Below are 16161 nucleotides of genomic sequence, written 5' to 3'. Positions count from 1 at the left end.
CCCCGCCAATGATGAGCTGGATTGCGTGGGACGAAGGGTCGTCATTGGACAACCGCCGCGGGCGCCCTGGTCTCTGCTACCTGTAGCTGAGGGCGCTGTTGATGGGCTGCGCGGCGCGCCGGGAAGGCTCGTTCTCGCGAGAGTTCAGCTCTCTTCTTAGCCGTAGCTGCCTCAGCACTTCGAGGATCGACATGGACGCTCTCGAGGACTACGTTTGGCCGCGGGCAACCTCGGAGCTTATACTCCTCCCAGTGACGGGTCTGGAGTGCGTGGGGGACCGGCTGTTGGCGGGTGAGGCTTGGCTTGAGGCACGCCAGGTGGAAAGGGGGAAAGAAACAGCGCCTGCCAGGGGCGATGCCACAGGGACAAAGGGATGCTCTGAGAAGGACGGGCAGCCGGTTGAGGCCGATCGGAGGTGGGAAGGGAGCCCCGGAGATGGCGGGGACGAGGGCCAACCTGAGGAGGGCGGGGCCCTAGAGACAAAGCTGATGTGGCTGCCGCGGCGCTTCATAAACTTCAGCCCGCGTGGAAAGCGCGGGTGGAACCGCGGGAAGGTGCAGGGGAACGCGGCCGCGCGGAGGCGGAGGCCCGGGAGCGGAGGGTTGAGGGGGTGTGCTCCCTTCTAGGAGATGGGCGGGGGCTTGGCCTCTCCGAAGGAGACCAGGCAGAGCTGGGAGGTGGAGAAGGAGGCCCCTCAGGGGGTGTGGCCTCTTGGGGAAGGCGGGGCCGGGAGAGGGCAAGGGTGTGGCCTCTCGAGGGCGGGATGAGTCTCTTCCCCCTAAGGTGGGGGTGAAGATCCTCTGAGGAGGGTGGCGTCGCGGAAAATGGCGGATGAGACCTTTCCGAGTAGGGGGCGGTGCCCGGGGAAGCAGGGGCTGAGACCCCCTCCTGAGATGGTTGAGGTCCCTCCAAGGAGAACCGGGTCGCAAAGGACAGGCGAGGCCTGGGACCTGAGGTGTCAGAGTCCAGGCTGGTCTCGAACAGTCATTACATGAAGCCACTAATGACCCATGTTGGTGCTGCTGAGTTTTATAAGGGTCCTGAGGCAGGGCCTTGGCGGTCAGGCCTTGAGTGAGTTGCCACCAGTCCTAAGAGGGTGTGTGTATGGGGTGGGGATGATCCAGTTTTGATCTGGTGTGGGGGTTCTTGGAGCGCGGAGTTCCTACCGCGAGCTAAACTCCTAAGGCTCCTTGAGGGGGAACAACGAAGCAGAAACTCAAAGAACCACAAGAGTGAACTAGGAAAAGGGGTGAGTTCTGGCAAGAGGGTAAGCATGCCAAAGGCCTTGAGGCTGGAAGAATCTGTCATTTTGGAGGACGGAGGGAATTCTTGTGAAGTTAGAGCAGGAAAGGAGCCTGGGAGGAAAGGAGGCTGGACAAGCTAGCAGAGGCCACATTGTTTCAGGCCTTGATCTGACTTTATCCCTAAGGGCAGTGGGGAGAACTTATTGAAGGGTTTTAAGGTGGGGAATAACTTGGGAAATGCAGTTTAAGAAGCTCTGCAAGTGAATTCACCTACTTCTGTGGCTTCCAAAGTGACTTTTATATAGCTACAATTCTGCTTTTTTTTTTTTGAGACAGTCTTGCTCTGTCACCCAGGCTGGAGTGCAGTGGCACGGTCTCAGCTCCCTGCAACCTCTGCCTCCCAGGTTCAAGTGATTCTCTTGCCTCAGCCTCAGGAGTAGCTGGGATTACAGGTGCCCACTACCATGCCCAGCTAATTGTTGTATTTTTAGTAGAGATGGGGCTTCACCATGTTGGCCAGGCTGGTCTCAAACTCCTGACCTCAAGTGATTTGCCTGCCTCGGCCTCCCAAATTGCTGGAATTACAGGCATGAGCCACCATACCCTGCCTCTCTAGCCTCTTCCTGAGCTCTTCATTTCCTGTTCCATCCACCATACTCAATGCTCTTGCCCACCTCAGGGCAATCATACATGCTGTTTTTTCCACCAAGAAAGCTGCAAACCCTCCCATTGCTCCACGCTCCCCCCCGCCCCAACATTTCCCAGTCCCCTTCTTCCACCTCCTTTCCTCTGGCTAACTGCTGCTTATCCTTGAATCCTAACTCTAAATATTGTGTCCTCAAGTTGGCCTCCCCTTACACTCACCCAGTCTTGTTAGATTAGACTGGGGTTTTCTCAGTCTTGCCTCTATTGACCTTTTAGACCAGATAATTCTTTGTTGGAGGGCTGTTTGTGCATTGTAGGATGTTTAGCATCATCCCTGGCCTTACTTGCCAGTAGCACAACCCTTGGAGACAGCCATAACTGTCTCCAGCTATTGCTAGATATCTGCTGTGGGGAAAGTTGCCCCCTGCGGAACCACTGGATTAGACTTTCTCATTTTACATCTTTTATTTTCTTTTTGCATTGTCAAAATCCTTCTCATTTTATTTTACTTTTATTTTTTTTTGAGACAGAGTCTTGCTCTGTTGCTCAGGGTGGAGTGCAGTGGTGCAATCTCAGGTCACTGCAACTTCCACCTCTTGGGCTCAAGAGATCCTCTCACCTCAGCCTCCCAAGTAGCTGGGACTACAGGCATGCGCCATTATGCCCAGCTCATTTGTATAATTTTTTTAGAGGCAGAGTTTTGCCATGTTGCCCAGGCTGGTCTCAAACTCCTGGGCTTAAGCGAGCCTCCTGCCTTCCAAAGTGCTGGGATTATAGGTGTGAGCCACTGTGCCAGGCCCCATCTCTATTTTTTTTAAATTAAAAAAAAAAAGTGAGGTGAGGAGGAGGCTCTGAGTTTGAGAAATTTGTGGTTGAACTGAACATCAAGCGTGACTGATGAGGCTGGGCGCGGTGGCTCACGCCTGTATTCCCAGCACTTTGGGAGGCTGAGGTGGGCGGATCATGAGGTCAGGAGATCGAGACCATCCTGGCTAACACAGTGAAACCCCGTCTCTACTAAAAATACAAAAAATTAGCCGGGCATGGTGGCGGGTGCCTGTAGTCCCAGCTACTCGGGAGGCTGAGGCAGGAGGATGGCGTGAACCTGGGAGGCGGAGCTCGTAGTGAGCCAAGATTGTGCCACAGCACTCCAGCCTGGGCAGCAGAGCGAGACTTCATCTCAAAAAAAAAAAGAGTGACTGATGAGGAGGCTGGGCACAATGGCTCACACCTGTGATCCCAGCACTTTGGGAGGCCAAGGTGGGTGGATCACCTGAGGTCAGGAGTTCGAGACCAGCCTTGCCAACATGGTGAAACCCTGTCTCTACTAAAAATATAAAAACTGGTTGGGCTTGGTGGCTCACGTCTATAATCCCAGCACTTTGGGAGGCCGAGGCGGGCAGATCACGAGGTCAGGAAGGCTAACACGGTGAAACCCTGTCTCTATTAAAAATACAAAAAATTAGTCGGGTGTGGGGGCAGGCGCCTGTAGTCCCAGCTACTCGGGAGGCTGAGGCAGGAGAATGGCGTGAACCCGGGAGGTGGAACTTGCAGTGAGCTGAGATCATGCCACTGCACTCCAGCCTGGGCTACAGAGCGAGACTCCGTCTCAAAAAAAAAAAAAAAAAAAACTAGCCAGGTGTGGTGGTGGGTGCCTGTAATTCCAGCTACTTGGGAGGCTGAGGCAGGAGAGTTGCTTGAACCCAGGAGATGGAGGTTGCAGTGAGCTGACACAGTGCCACTGCACTCCAGCCTCAGCGACAGAATGAGACTCTGTCTCAAAAAAAAAGAGTGACTGATGAGGGAAGCACAAAGTCAGCACTGAAAGTCCAGCTGAAGCTGAGACCAAGGATTTTCTTTCTTCTTTTTTTTTTTTTTTTTTCTGAGACGGAGTTTCGCTCTTTCGCCCAGGCTGGAGTGAAGTGGTATGATCTTGGCTCACTGCAACCTCCACCCGCTGGGTTCAAGCGATTCTCCTGCCTCAGCCTCCTGAGTAGCTGGGATTACAGGCATGTGCCACCACATCTGGCTAATTTTTGTATTTTTAGTAGAGATGGGGTTTCACCTTGTTGGCCAGGCTAGTCCTGAACCCCTGACCTCAGGTGATTCATCCACCTTGGCTTCCCAAAGTGCTAGGATTACAGGCGTGAGCCACTGTGCCTGGCCGAGACCAAGGATTTTCTTTTTTTTTTTTTCTTTTGAGACGGAGTCTGGCTTTGGCTTCCCAAAGTGCTGGGATTACAGGTGTGAGCCACCGCACCCGGCCGAGACCAAGGATTTTCTAAGATTTAAGCTGCAAGATTGTGTGTCCTGATGCATTAATAGGCTACATTCCGAGAAGTTTCCCTGATCCCCATCTCTTCCCTGTGGGTCATCAGAGTTAGGTACCTAGCTCTGACGTGGCTCTTTGCCTCTGTCTAGGTGAGGGTCCCGATGTCCTGGTGTACAGCTTGGACTTTGGTGGGCATCTGCGGATGATAAAGCGAGTGCAGAACCTGCTTGGCCACTATCTTATCCATGGCTTTCGGATACGGCCAGAGCCTAATGGAGACCTTGACTTGGAGGCCATGGTGGCTGTGTTTGGAAGCAAGGGACTCCGAGTTGTGAAAATTAGCTGGGGACAGGGCCACTTCCGGGAGCTTTGGCGCTCTGGCCTGTGGAACATGTCTGATTGGATTTGGGATGCACGCTGGCTTGAGGGAAATATAGCCTTGGCCCTGGGCCACAACTCAGTGGTGCTATATGACCCTGTAGTAGGGTGCATCCTGCAAGAGGTACCCTGCACAGACAGGTGCACCCTCTCTTCAGCCTGCCTGATTGGAGACGCCTGGAAGGAGCTGACCATAGTGGCAGGTGCTGTTTCCAACCAGCTCTTGGTCTGGTACCCAGCAACTGCCTTAGCAGACAACAAACCTGTAGCACCTGACCGACGAATCAGTGGGCATGTGGGCATCATCTTCAGCATGTCATACCTGGAAAGCAAGGGTTTGCTGGCTACAGCTTCAGAAGACCGAAGCGTTCGTATCTGGAAGGTGGGCGACCTGCGAGTGCCTGGGGGTCGGGTGCAGAATATTGGGCACTGCTTTGGGCATAGCGCCCGTGTGTGGCAGGTCAAGCTTCTAGAGAATTACCTTATCAGTGCAGGAGAGGACTGTGTCTGCTTGGTGTGGAGCCATGAAGGTGAGATCCTCCAGGCCTTTCGGGGACACCAGGGACGTGGGATCCGGGCCATAGCTGCCCATGAGAGGCAGGCCTGGGTGATCACTGGGGGTGATGACTCAGGCATTCGGCTGTGGCACTTGGTAGGGCGTGGGTACCGGGGATTGGGGGTCTCGGCTCTCTGCTTCAAGTCCCGTAGTAGGCCAGGTACCCTCAAGGCTGTGACGCTGGCTGGCTCTTGGCGACTGCTGGCAGTGACTGATACAGGGGCCCTGTATCTCTATGACGTCGAGGTCAAGTGCTGGGAGCAGCTGCTAGAGGATAAACATTTCCAGTCCTACTGCCTGCTGGAGGCAGCTCCTGGTCCCGAGGGCTTTGGATTGTGTGCTATGGCCAATGGGGAAGGTTGTGTCAAGGTTGTCCCCATCAACACTCCAACTGCTGCTGTGGACCAGACCCTGTTTCCTGGGAAGGTGCACAGCTTGAGCTGGGCCCTGCGTGGTTATGAGGAGCTCCTGTTGCTGGCATCGGGCCCCGGTGGGGTAGTAGCTTGCCTAGAGATCTCAGCCGCACCCTCTGGCAAGGCCATCTTTGTCAAGGAACGTTGTCGGTACCTGCTGCCCCCAAGCAAGCAGAGATGGCACACATGCAGTGCCTTCCTACCCCCAGGTGACTTCCTGGTGTGTGGTGACCGCCGGGGCTCTGTGCTGCTATTCCCCTCCAGACCAGGTCTGCTCAAGGACCCTGGGGTGGGAGGCAAGGCTGGGGCTGGTGCTGGGGCACCTGGAGTGGGTAGTGGTAGTAGTGGGGGTGGGAATGCTTTCACTGGGTTGGGCCCAGTGTCTACCCTGCCCTCTCTGCATGGGAAGCAGGGTGTGACCTCAGTCACATGCCATGGTGGCTATGTGTATACCACAGGGCGTGATGGCGCCTACTACCAGCTGTTTGTACGAGACAGCCAGCTCCAGCCAGTCCTAAGGCAGAAGTCCTGTCGAGGCATGAACTGGCTAGCTGGGCTCCGTATAGTGCCCGATGGGAGCATGGTTATCCTGGGTTTCCATGCCAATGAGTTTGTGGTGTGGAACCCTCGGTCACACGAGAAGCTGCACATCGTCAACTGTGGTGGAGGGCACCGTTCGTGGGCCTTCTCTGATACTGAGGCGGCCATGGCCTTTGCTTACCTCAAGGATGGGGATGTCATGCTGTACAGGGCTCTGGGTGGCTGCACCCGGCCACACGTGATTCTCCGGGAGGGTCTGCATGGCCGTGAGATCACTTGTGTAAAGCGTGTGGGCACCATTACCCTGGGGCCTGAATATGGAGTACCCAGCTTCATGCAGCCTGATGACCTGGAGCCTGGCAGTGAGGGGCCTGACTTGACTGACATTGTGATCACATGTAGTGAGGACACTACTGTCTGTGTCCTAGCACTCCCTACAACCACAGGCTCAGCCCACGCACTCACAGCTGTTTGTAACCATATCTCCTCGGTACGTGCTGTGGCTGTGTGGGGCATTGGCACCCCAGGTGGCCCTCAGGATCCTCAGCCAGGCCTGACTGCCCATGTGGTGTCTGCGGGGGGGCGGGCTGAAATGCACTGCTTCAGCATCATGGTTACTCCGGACCCCAGCACCCCAAGCCGCCTTGCCTGCCACGTCATGCACCTTTCGTCCCACCGGCTAGATGAGTATTGGGACCGGCAACACAATCGGCATCGGATGGTTAAGGTAGACCCAGAGACCAGGTAATATATGCTCCTGGGCAGGGTGTGGTATGGGTCATGCAGATGCTCCCAGGCTTGCAGGCTCCACCTGACAACTGCATGGTGTCTCTGCAGGTACATGTCCCTTGCTGTGTGTGAACTTGACCAGCCCAGCCTTGGCCCCCTTGTGGCTGCAGCCTGTAGTGATGGGGCCGTAAGGTGAGAGCATAGGGCCCAGTGGGACGGGAGACAAAGGAAGTAAGGTTGTCTAGGATGCATTCTGAGCTGGGGCACCCCCCGCCCCCCAGGCTCTTTCTTTTGCAGGATTCTGGGCGGATTCTGCAGCTCCTTGCTGAAACCTTCCACCATAAGCGATGTGTCCTCAAGGTCCACTCCTTTACACACGAGGCACCCAACCAGAGGCGGTGAGAGGGGCTGGATGATGGTCCTGCATGGGCTGGGTGGGGGCGTTCCTGTTGAGCTTCGTCTCTTGTTATTGACCAGTCTGTCTTTTCCTGGCTCTCAGGAGGCTCCTCCTGTGCAGCGCAGCTACTGATGGCAGCCTGGCCTTCTGGGATCTCACTACCATGCTAGACCATGACTCCACTGTCCTGGAGCCTCCAGTGGATCCTGGGCTTCCCTACCGTGAGTAGCTAATGTGCAACCGTGGCTACCCCTCCTCACCTGTCGTCACATAGCCCTCACACATGTGGAAGGCGGGGCCCTGACAACTACCCTCTTCCTTCAGGGCTTGGCACCCCCTCCCTGACTCTCCAGGCCCACAGCTGTGGTATCAACAGCCTGCACACCTTGCCCACCCGTGAGGGCCACCATCTCGTGGCCAGTGGCAGTGAAGATGGATCCCTCCATGTCTTTGTGCTTGCTGTGGAGATGCTAGAGCTAGAAGAGGCTGTGGGAGAGGCTGGGTTGGTACCCCAGCTGCGTGTGCTAGAGGAATACTCTGTCCCCTGTGCACATGCTGCCCATGTGACAGGCCTCAAGATCCTAAGCCCAAGCATCATGGTCTCAGCCTCCATTGATCAACGGCTGACCTTCTGGCGTCTGGGGCATGGTGAACCCACCTTCATGAATAGCACTGTGTTCCATGTGCCAGATGTGGCTGACATGGACTGCTGGCCTGTGAGCCCTGAGTTTGGCCACCGCTGTGCCCTTGGGGGTCAGGGGCTTGAGGTTTACAACTGGTACGACTGAGGTATCCCGCGGCGGCCGGCGTGCTGGGCATGGGGCCTGCTCACAGACAGCATGGAGCAGGGATGGGCTGTTTGTGCCCATGCTCAGCATGCCTTGAGGGGAGGAGGTGGTGGCCGTGGGTTCCTGATGTCGGTGCAGGAGCTGAAGGTGAGTGGAGTGCTGCCAAGAATATGCCCCACTCCCCATGACAAGACAGAACTTCGTAACAGTACCAATTTATTTTGGCCGTGGGTTTTTGCTTTTTTTCCAGTTGATGACTTTGTGAACATTCCCAAGTATTGGAGCCTCTGTGGCCTTAGATGTGGCTCAGTGGAGGGAGACCCAGCATAGCCAGGCCAGTATGGAGCACCTCACGCACAGCCCTCAGAAGCTGCAGGCGGACGAACATCTGACCAAAGAGGTGTGGTCGAGCCTCCTGAAAGAGAAAGGGCCTGCTGGTCTCATCCTCTGCTTCCTTTGCCTTTACCCTGTATCCCTCTGCACGTCCCACCCCGTTTTGCTGTGTGCTCACCCCCAGGATGTGTACCCGGTTGTAGTAGGAGCTGAAATCCATGCTGAGCTGTACCAGGAACTTGCATATCTAGAGACAGAGACTGAGTCACTGGCCCATCTCTTTGCTCTTGTGCCCCAGGCCAGAATAAAGAATAGAGTGTAGAGTGTCCTGGTTGTCTATGCCTCACCATCTCTGTGCGTGCAGCAATGTGGAGCCCCGGGGCTGTGCAGTCCAGCACTGCTGTCTGGCTTAGCAGATCCGGAAAGGGGAGGATACTGTTGAAGAGCAACAACCATTCACCCTGTGGGGGAGAAAGGTACTGGGAGGGGAAGTCCAGGCCTCCTTGTGCCAACTACCGGGAGGGACACTCACCTCATCATGTAGCAGTGAGAAGTCCAGACTGCTCACAGGAGGAAAAGTGGGGTACAGACCTTGTTCCATACTACACTTGTAACTCTCAAAGAGTGTGGCAAGACGGGCACAATTATACATGACAAAGGTGCCACTCTTTGTGCCCTTCGTGGAGATACTGCTGTCAGCCAGAGCCAGGAAGAGCTGGGGAACGGGAGCACAGCTGCAGAGAGAGAAGGCAGCCACCACACCCTGTCCCCAACACTGGCCCTGTCAGGCTCCCAGGCTCACCTGACTCCGTGGGGCTGTGCTCAGCATCTCAAACTTGATGGTGGCCACAGAGAGAACACCAAAGATCTCTGTCCAGGCTGGGTCTGAGGGAGTATAGGGTTGGTCAGTCAGTCTGCAGGCAAGGGCAGGGATGCAAAAAACCTGCCCCTAACCCAGAACGTAGCCAGGGTTTCCCAGGCACACCTTGTGCCAGATCCCCACCATGCTTCAGTGCTGAGGCCTTGCACACCTGGGCATGTCGGAACCTGTGTTTGGAAGAGAGGAAGGCCAGTGGGCAGGGTCCTGGGTAGAGTCCCCCCACATTACCCTGGCTTAGGTTGGTGTTCCTCCCAGCCTCACTCACTTGTAGTACTCAGGGGCAGTCATCAGAGTGCCAGGTGCACCAGCTACTTTCACAGGGCCACAGATCAGGTGCTTCTGTCAGAAAGATGTCAGGGGCTCAGCCTAGTTGGCGCTACTCTCCAGAAAGTCCCTTGAGGAGTCCAAATCTGGTGCCTCTACTCAGCCCAGACTCCCTCAAATTGGAACTGCCAGGTTGAGTGCCCCCTTCTACCCAGCCACTCAGGCTACGCACGGTTCAGCCTTCTCAACCTGGTCTTCAGTGTTCTTGGGATGTGTCTACAGAGCCCTCTTCCCCAGAGTCTCTGCACCTGCTGTACATGCCCTCTCAAGTACAGCAACTCCCCCAAGGTCGTGTTGGTTTCTGTCAGCTAACGAGCCCCTCGGTGGGTTTTCAAGGGCCCTCTGAGGTTGGGGGTTAGGTGGTGGGGAGCTCCACCATCATTAACCTACCTGTCTGAGTGGAGCCTTGTCAACCAACTTCCGCCAAAGCAGGTCCAACTTCTGTTGCTGGAACTCCTCCTCACAGCTAACAACATGTACAACCAGGCAGCCGTCTGTACCAGTATCTGGGGCCCCAGCCTAACGGAGGACAATCATAACTGTGGAAGTACAGTATACTTGGTTTGGGAGAACCTACAGGGCTGGGAGTCACTAACCAGGCCTGGGTCGCTGTTCTCGGGCCAATGCCATAGAGCCTCTTGCAGCTCAGCCAGCACAGAGAGGAGATCCTCCGTCACTGAAAAGAGAACAGACAGGTGCTGAGACTGGCAAGAAGCAGAGATGTCCCCCTAACCCCCTCCTGCCTTTTCTGGCCCTGCTAGGCTTCAGGTCCTACCCAGACAGTTGTCCAGGTTGGGGTCATAGCCAGCTGTGCGGCCCTGTTCTTCCACCAGCTCCTTCAGACACAGTCTGCCTAGGATGCCAGGGGACAGTGTCCTCCCGTCATTAGCAGAGGTAAGTTCTTCAAGGGCGTGGCTCCTCAGGGTGTGGGAGGAAGCTCTCTCCGAGGCAGCGGGCCAGTCCACCCGCAGTTGCTGCAGGAAGGTCAGCATGTGCGGATCCCGCACAGCTGGCACTAGGCGCACGCACACCCTGCGAAGGGAGGGCGGCCGCCTCAGCCTGAGCACCTGGTCCAGCTCGCTACGACTTCCCACCTCCAGCCGCAGTCCCCACGGGCGGCGCCGCTCGCTCTCTAGGTCCCCGGTAGTCCCACCTTCTCCATTCCGGCCCCGCTGCCCCGCTCACCCGTGAGCGCGCAGGGCTCGCGCCAGATGATCGGCCACGAGCACCGTACGCAGCTGGCTCAAGCGGAGTGCGCAGGGGGAGCTGCGCAGTGCTGGGCAGTGTAGTAAGACGCGCTGGCCCAGCGAGGCAGGCGAGGCGGGCGTGGCATAGGCGGCCACGGCGCTGAGGACGCGCTCGAAGACAGCGGGCCGCTGCAGTTGGAGAGACAGACCCGCGGGGGTCGGCGCGCAGCGCAGCACCGGGGCCACACCGGGGCCCTGCAGGCAGGCGAGGGCATGGAGCAAATGCTCCGGAACCTGCGGGAGAACGGGCGTGTAAGCGGGCCACGGCCCGGGGCCCATCTCCCGGCCGCACGGCCCCTCCCGGCTCACGCCCACCTGGCCGTCATCGAAGCGCGCCTGCAGCGCGCGATGCGGTGCCAAAAAGTCTCGGGAACGCAGGTGGCGGGTGCGCTTCTCCTTGATCCACACCGGACCGCCTGGCCCCAGGGCCGCGTTAAGGGCCCCCAGCGTCTCCCCCACCCCAAGGCGCCTGGTCGCCATGGTGACCGGAAGGAGTAAGCGGAACCGGAAAAAAGTTTAGGGAGGTGGAACTTCCGGAAACGACCGACTAGCTGGGGCGGGGATGCAGCGGTGGTCCCCGTAAGTGGACAGGTGCGCCAGTGGGAACCCTGTCGGCTGCTTTCGACCTACCGCCCCCAGCACCCCTTCCGCGCGGTCCACCTGCACAGCCGGGCCCCGGATCTGAAATCTCGGGGCCCTCCCTGGGCCTAGGGTTCTTTCGCTGTGGCCAGGTCGTAACCAGGAAAAGGATCCTCGCTACCCGGTGGGCGCTTAGACCGGGTACCGTCTCTTCTTATCGAAGTCTCACATCTTTGTGTTAATAACATTTAATTTCTCCCATTTTACACGTGATGAATATTTGTCACTGGAATAAGGCAGTATAACATTAAGGCCACTTTCACGACCTACTTAAAACATCTCGTTTTAAAAAGAATAGTGTTCCGCGGTTTCAGGTTATTTGCAAGCATTTTCTCATTTGAGATATGGATGTTTTTGTTTGTTTGTTTGTTTGAGATGGAGTCTTGCTCTTGTCTCCCAGGCTGGAGTGCAGTGGCACGATCTCGGCTCACTGCAGCCTCCGCCTCCCGGGTTCACAGGATTCTCCTCCTCAGCATCCTGAGTAGCTGGGATTACAGGCGCTCGCCACCACGCCCGGCTAATTTTTGTATTTTTAGTAGAGATGGGGTTTCGCCATGTTGGCCAGGCTGGTCTCGAACTCCTGACCTAGTGATCTGCCCGCCTCGGCCTCCGAAAGCGGAGTGGCTGATTACAGGCATCAGCCACTGCACCCAGCCCGGGTAGTCTTTATGCCCAATAAATGCGCACTCTGATACAATTGCCGGTTTTCTTCTCTTGATACCTGAGAAATCACAACCATCATGATGGCTTCCAGAATGACCAGCTTTTTTTTTTTTTGAGACGGAGTTTCGCTCCTGTTGCCCAGGCTGGAGTGCAGTGGTGTGATCTTCGCTCACCGCAACCTCCCCCTCCCGGGTTCAAGCGATTATCCTGCCTCAGTCTCCCAAGTAGCTGGGATTACAGACATGCGCCACCACGCCCGGCTACTTTTGTATTTTTAATAGAGAAGGGGTTTCTCCATGTTTGTCAAGCTTCGAACTCCCGACCTCAGGTGATCCGCCTGCCTCGGCCTCCCAAAGTGCTGGGATTACAGGCGTGAGCCACCGCGCCCGGCCCAGAATGACCAGCTTTTAATGTGACTCCTTTAACCTGGTGTGCTTTAACAACGATCCTTAACGCTTCCTGTTTTAGGCAACAGCCATTTACGGGCCAACCAAATAATGCGATCATAATAGAAAATAGGCCTCAGTTGGAGTATCTTGCTTCTCTACCAATAGGAAAGGTCTTTTTCTTTCTCCCACAAAGGTTCCCAAATGTTTTCATTTCACTGTAACATACTCACCCCCCACCCCACCCCCATTCCTTTTAATAGAGAAGCTAACTCAGTAGAGAGATTTGGGAAATCCAGAGAGCAGGGAAACCCAGGGGCAGGAAAAGCTTGGCAAGGCCCCGTTCTGGGCCAGGGCTGAGGCCCTGCTGGGAGGCGCCGAAAGAGCACTGGGCGGACACGACATTCCCGATGGCTTCTCGGGTGCCCACTCAACGGGAGTGATCGTGTCATTCCAAAGCGCTTTCCATTCTGAAGGTGCATGACCTGGAGACAACTGCTTAGCAGGGTTGGGAACCCTCAGTCAAACTGAGGACTTTAGATACTCTCATCCACGAAGACGGTTGGGGTGGTTTCTCCCCAGGAAGTAAGAGGGCTATCTTTAGCGAGATGCGGGCTGAGGCAGCCCTGGGGGAGTCACTACCATTGCAGCCCTACCCAGAGGTCCTGGGTCCACCCTCCCTCGCCAATGCTCCCCAGGGTTCCAGAGATGGCCACCAGCCTCGGCTCTCCCACGTCTACACCCATCACCTCCAGCCTGAGGGCGCACCTGAGAGGAACTGAGACCTAAGCGGCTCAGTAAAATGTGTCTGGGGGTCAGGGGCACCCCATCTGGGCCAGGGCGCTGCTCAGGCAGGAGAGCAGGGGACGAAATCCAAGCGCAGCTGGAATGCTCTGGAGACAACAGCTGCTTTTGGGATTCCGTTGCCCGCTGTCCAGCCGTTGGCGGGGGGCGGGGGAGCTCCTGCCCCGAGGTCACTCGCCCTGGGGCCACATCAGAACCCGCCCATCCACAGTCCCAGGAGGAAGACCCGGGAGTAGGCTGTGAAACCGAGTCTAGAGGGAACAAGACGCTCACCTGGGCCCCAGAACAATAGAAGGGGAGGTGGGGGCCTCCCCTGGGACCGGGTCCCGATCCGGATTAGATCCGCAGGGCAGGATTAGCCCTGTTGGTCCCACGAAGCCTGGGCCACTGGTGCGGTGACGGTGCTGGGGCGGGCTTCGGAATCCGTCAGGAGGGAAGCGCGCCCGTGGGGCCGGAGAGGAAGTAAACCCGCGCGTCCACCTCGGGGACACCCCCGCGCTCGGTGGCCTTTGTCCGGTGACGCTGCCAGCGCCCGGAGCACCAGGGGCCGAAGGGGTCCACAGAGCAGCGGCGGGACCCCGGAAACCCATTGCGACCGGCCCCAGGAGACCCACCACCAGGCTCCGACTGTGCCGAGCTTCCCGCTCGCCCGGCCCCGCGGGTAGCGAACGCGACAATGTTCCCCTGAGGCCACGACAGAGCCGGCGTGCTGAGATGCCCAAACCCCGCGCGGGGGCTAGCGACTCTCGCGCCAGTAGGCCCTTGACTTGGATCAAGACGGGGGACGGGGGACTCCCAGGACGCGAGCAGAGTGAACGAGGACAAGGTGATGCTCCACGCGCTTCTACTTCAAGTCTGGTCCGGTTCGGCCTGGTCTGGCCCAGCGGAACAGCCACTCAAGCACTATCACAGCTTGCCCTTCCGCTTGCTCTGGCTGCCTGCAGACTTGGAGCCATTTTAAGGAGAAACCATCTGGCCACGCCCCCTAGTGGACCCGAGAAGCCAATCCACGCTCGGCCACGCCCCTCTCCGCGCGCGGCGGAGAGGCCAACGGTCGCGCGGGTGACGGTTAGGGCGGGGCGTACTTCGGCATCTAGCCGGAGAAACTTGAGCCGGCTGCCCCGCCCATGGTGCCCGAAGCCCCAAAGGCTGGGATTAGGGGCTAGAAGTCTGGCACCGACCGCCTGGCCAGGTGTTCGGGACACGACCAGGTGGGCGGCCGCCCCGCCCCGGGAGCGCGGCTTAATAGCTGAGAGCCCGGGGGCCAGGCCGCGGCTGCGGCCTAGGCAACGCCCTGAGGGCGGCCACGCTGCCAGGTGTTCCACTCCCCCCGGGACTATGGGCAAGGGCCCGGGGCGGGGAGGGCGGCAGGTGCTGACACTGGAGCTGCGCCGGAGGTCGGGGAACTCGGCCTCCTAAGACAGAGGACACTCGCCTGCTGGGCCGGCCGAGCTGTGCGGTGCCCTCCGGGACGCAGGGGGCGCTGCAGCCGCGCTGGGTCAGGCTCCGCAGGGCCCTCCCAAGCCGGTGACTAACGGCGCCGGTGACGACTTCGCCGCGCGTTGGTCAGCCATGGCCACCGCTCTCGCGCTACGTAGCTTGTACCGAGCGCGACCCTCGCTGCGCTGTCCGCCCGTTGAGCTTCCCTGGTGAGCCTGGACCCCGCGTCCTCGACCATCCAGCCCTCTAGGGCCGGCGACTGCCAGCCCAGCACCTTCCGGCCTCTCGGGCGGCCCGGCCCGGCCCCGCGCCCCTGACCCTTTCCCTCCGCAGGGCCCCGCGGCGAGGGCATCGGCTCTCGCCGGCGGATGACGAGCTGTATCACCGGACGCGCATCTCTCTGCTGCAACGCGAGGCTGCTGAGGCCACGTACATCGACAGCTACAACAGCCGCGGCTTCATGATAAACGGAAACCGCGTGCTCGGCCCCTGCGCTCTGCTCCCGCACTCGGTGGTGCAATGGAACGTGAGTCCTGGCCCGCAGTGTGGAAACTGAGGCCCAGAGTCACAGGCCCTCACCCTGCTTGGTCCCTGCAAACTTGGCTTTTCTCCGTCTCCTCCTGTAGTGGTTGGAGGGGGGGAGAGGCTGCGTGGACTTGTCGTATTAAATGTGCCTCCTCCCTGCACAGGTGGGATCCCACCAGGACATCACCGAAGAGAGCTTTTCCCTCTTCTGGATGCTGGAGCCCCGGATAGGTACTGGGGGAGGGGAGGGAGAACAGAGGTATTCTGGGCCCCAAAAGGCGACCCCCACTGCAGCCTCTCAACAGAACTGTAGACTAGCCACACCCACCCTTCCCTAGAAATTGTTGTGGTGGGGACTGGAGACCGGACCGAGAGGCTGCAGTCCCAGGTGCTTCAAGCCATGAGGCAGCGGGGCATTGCTGTGGAAGTGCAGGACACGGTGAGTCCCGGGACTGGGGCATGCTGCGGGGAGCACAGGCCTGGCGCTAGACAGGCTGATGCTGGCCTTTTCTTTGCAGCCCAATGCCTGTGCCACCTTCAACTTCCTGTGTCATGAAGGCCGAGTAACTGGAGCTGCTCTCATCCCTCCACCAGGAGGGACTTCACTCACATCTTTGGGCGAAGTTGCTCAATGAACCGCCAGGAACTGACCTGCTGACTGCACTCTGCCAGGCTTCCCAATGTTTTCCCTCTTATCTACCCTTTGGCACTTAATCTTGCTTATCAACATAATAATTTATACACTTCTCCCATTTTGTATCAGGTGTGTTGCTGCCCAGGAGCTGATGACTCACTGGGCTCTTGGAGGGTAATGTGAAGAAACCAAGGAGTCACTTTTTCATCTAGATTACTTAGGATTCCTTGGCTTTTCAGAAGTCGGGAAGCAGTATGTTTACCTGTTCTAGACCTACTTGCTCACATGCAGATTTGAGAGGACCTCAACGGCTTTTCTCACAAA

The 16161-nt window shown here is 57.7% G+C and overlaps 3 protein-coding genes across 19 annotated transcripts; 2 read left to right on the top strand and 1 right to left on the bottom strand.

The window, feature by feature from the left end:
- Positions 1 to 9: 9 nt before the first annotated feature.
- On the top strand, positions 10 to 8623 carry WDR6 (WD repeat domain 6). 4 transcript variants are annotated; one of them, XR_654543.4, is made up of 7 exons: positions 10 to 291; positions 4311 to 6792; positions 6886 to 6969; positions 7059 to 7175; positions 7277 to 7395; positions 7499 to 8109; positions 8213 to 8623. XR_654543.4 is itself a non-coding variant. In XM_009239001.4 (7 exons), exons 1-7 carry the CDS (start codon positions 102 to 104, stop codon positions 8214 to 8216), a joined length of 3174 nt encoding a protein of 1057 aa, XP_009237276.3. In that variant the 5' UTR covers positions 10 to 101; the 3' UTR covers positions 8217 to 8623.
- On the bottom strand, positions 8162 to 13569 carry DALRD3 (DALR anticodon binding domain containing 3). 13 transcript variants are annotated; one of them, XM_054550807.2, is made up of 12 exons: positions 13203 to 13569; positions 10685 to 10980; positions 10275 to 10531; positions 10096 to 10175; positions 9890 to 10018; positions 9441 to 9514; positions 9281 to 9342; positions 9098 to 9180; positions 8828 to 9010; positions 8643 to 8756; positions 8474 to 8542; positions 8162 to 8377 (listed from the first exon to the last, which is right to left on the bottom strand). In XM_054550807.2, exons 3-12 carry the CDS (start codon positions 10489 to 10491, stop codon positions 8258 to 8260), a joined length of 1131 nt encoding a protein of 376 aa, XP_054406782.1. In that variant the 5' UTR covers positions 10492 to 10531; positions 10685 to 10980; positions 13203 to 13569; the 3' UTR covers positions 8162 to 8257. The 13 variants fall into 13 exon arrangements, with proteins under 13 accessions (XP_054406782.1, XP_063578584.1, XP_063578583.1 ...); XM_063722514.1 differs by having other exon boundaries at positions 8489 to 8542; positions 8643 to 8730; positions 11062 to 13292; XM_063722513.1 differs by having other exon boundaries at positions 8489 to 8542; positions 11062 to 13291.
- On the top strand, positions 13384 to 15955 carry NDUFAF3 (NADH:ubiquinone oxidoreductase complex assembly factor 3). Of its 2 annotated transcripts, none has more exons than XM_054550819.1 (5): positions 13384 to 14449; positions 15012 to 15204; positions 15368 to 15434; positions 15542 to 15642; positions 15722 to 15955. In XM_054550819.1, exons 1-5 carry the CDS (start codon positions 13953 to 13955, stop codon positions 15836 to 15838), a joined length of 975 nt encoding a protein of 324 aa, XP_054406794.1. In that variant the 5' UTR covers positions 13384 to 13952; the 3' UTR covers positions 15839 to 15955. The 2 variants fall into 2 exon arrangements, with proteins under 2 accessions (XP_054406794.1, XP_002813815.1); XM_002813769.5 differs by having other exon boundaries at positions 13431 to 14887.
- The last annotated feature ends 206 nt before the right edge of the window (positions 15956 to 16161 follow it).

The sequence above is a fragment of the Pongo abelii genome, chromosome 2, assembly GCF_028885655.2.
Source record: "Pongo abelii isolate AG06213 chromosome 2, NHGRI_mPonAbe1-v2.0_pri, whole genome shotgun sequence".
Classification (NCBI taxonomy): domain Eukaryota; kingdom Metazoa; phylum Chordata; class Mammalia; order Primates; family Hominidae; genus Pongo; species Pongo abelii.
This window is presented reverse-complemented; position numbering and strand designations above follow the sequence as displayed.

What these genes read in the sequence shown, in the direction of transcription:
- WDR6 (XM_009239001.4), top strand. Translation starts at nt 102, where the DNA reads ATGGGCTGCGCGGCGCGCCGGGAAGGCTCGTTCTCGCGAGAGTTCAGC. An exon ending in GGGGGACCGGCTGTTGGCGG is followed by an intron (nt 292 to 4,310) that starts GTGAGGCTTGGC and finishes GCCTCTGTCTAG; the next exon opens with GTGAGGGTCCCGATGTCCTG. An exon ending in GGATCCTGGGCTTCCCTACC is followed by an intron (nt 7,396 to 7,498) that starts GTGAGTAGCTAA and finishes CTCTTCCTTCAG; the next exon opens with GGCTTGGCACCCCCTCCCTG.
- DALRD3 (XM_009239019.4), bottom strand. Translation starts at nt 11,226, where the DNA reads ATGGCGACCAGGCGCCTTGGGGTGGGGGAGACGCTGGGGGCCCTTAAC. An exon ending in CAACCTGGACAACTGTCTGG is followed by an intron (nt 10,176 to 10,274) that starts GTAGGACCTGAA and finishes TTCTCTTTTCAG; the next exon opens with TGACGGAGGATCTCCTCTCT. An exon ending in TGGTGGGGATCTGGCACAAG is followed by an intron (nt 9,181 to 9,280) that starts GTGTGCCTGGGA and finishes ATACTCCCTCAG; the next exon opens with ACCCAGCCTGGACAGAGATC.
- NDUFAF3 (XM_054550819.1), top strand. Translation starts at nt 13,953, where the DNA reads ATGCCCAAACCCCGCGCGGGGGCTAGCGACTCTCGCGCCAGTAGGCCC. An exon ending in GGTGTTCGGGACACGACCAG is followed by an intron (nt 14,450 to 15,011) that starts GTGGGCGGCCGC and finishes TTCCCTCCGCAG; the next exon opens with GGCCCCGCGGCGAGGGCATC. An exon ending in CTGTGGAAGTGCAGGACACG is followed by an intron (nt 15,643 to 15,721) that starts GTGAGTCCCGGG and finishes TTTTCTTTGCAG; the next exon opens with CCCAATGCCTGTGCCACCTT.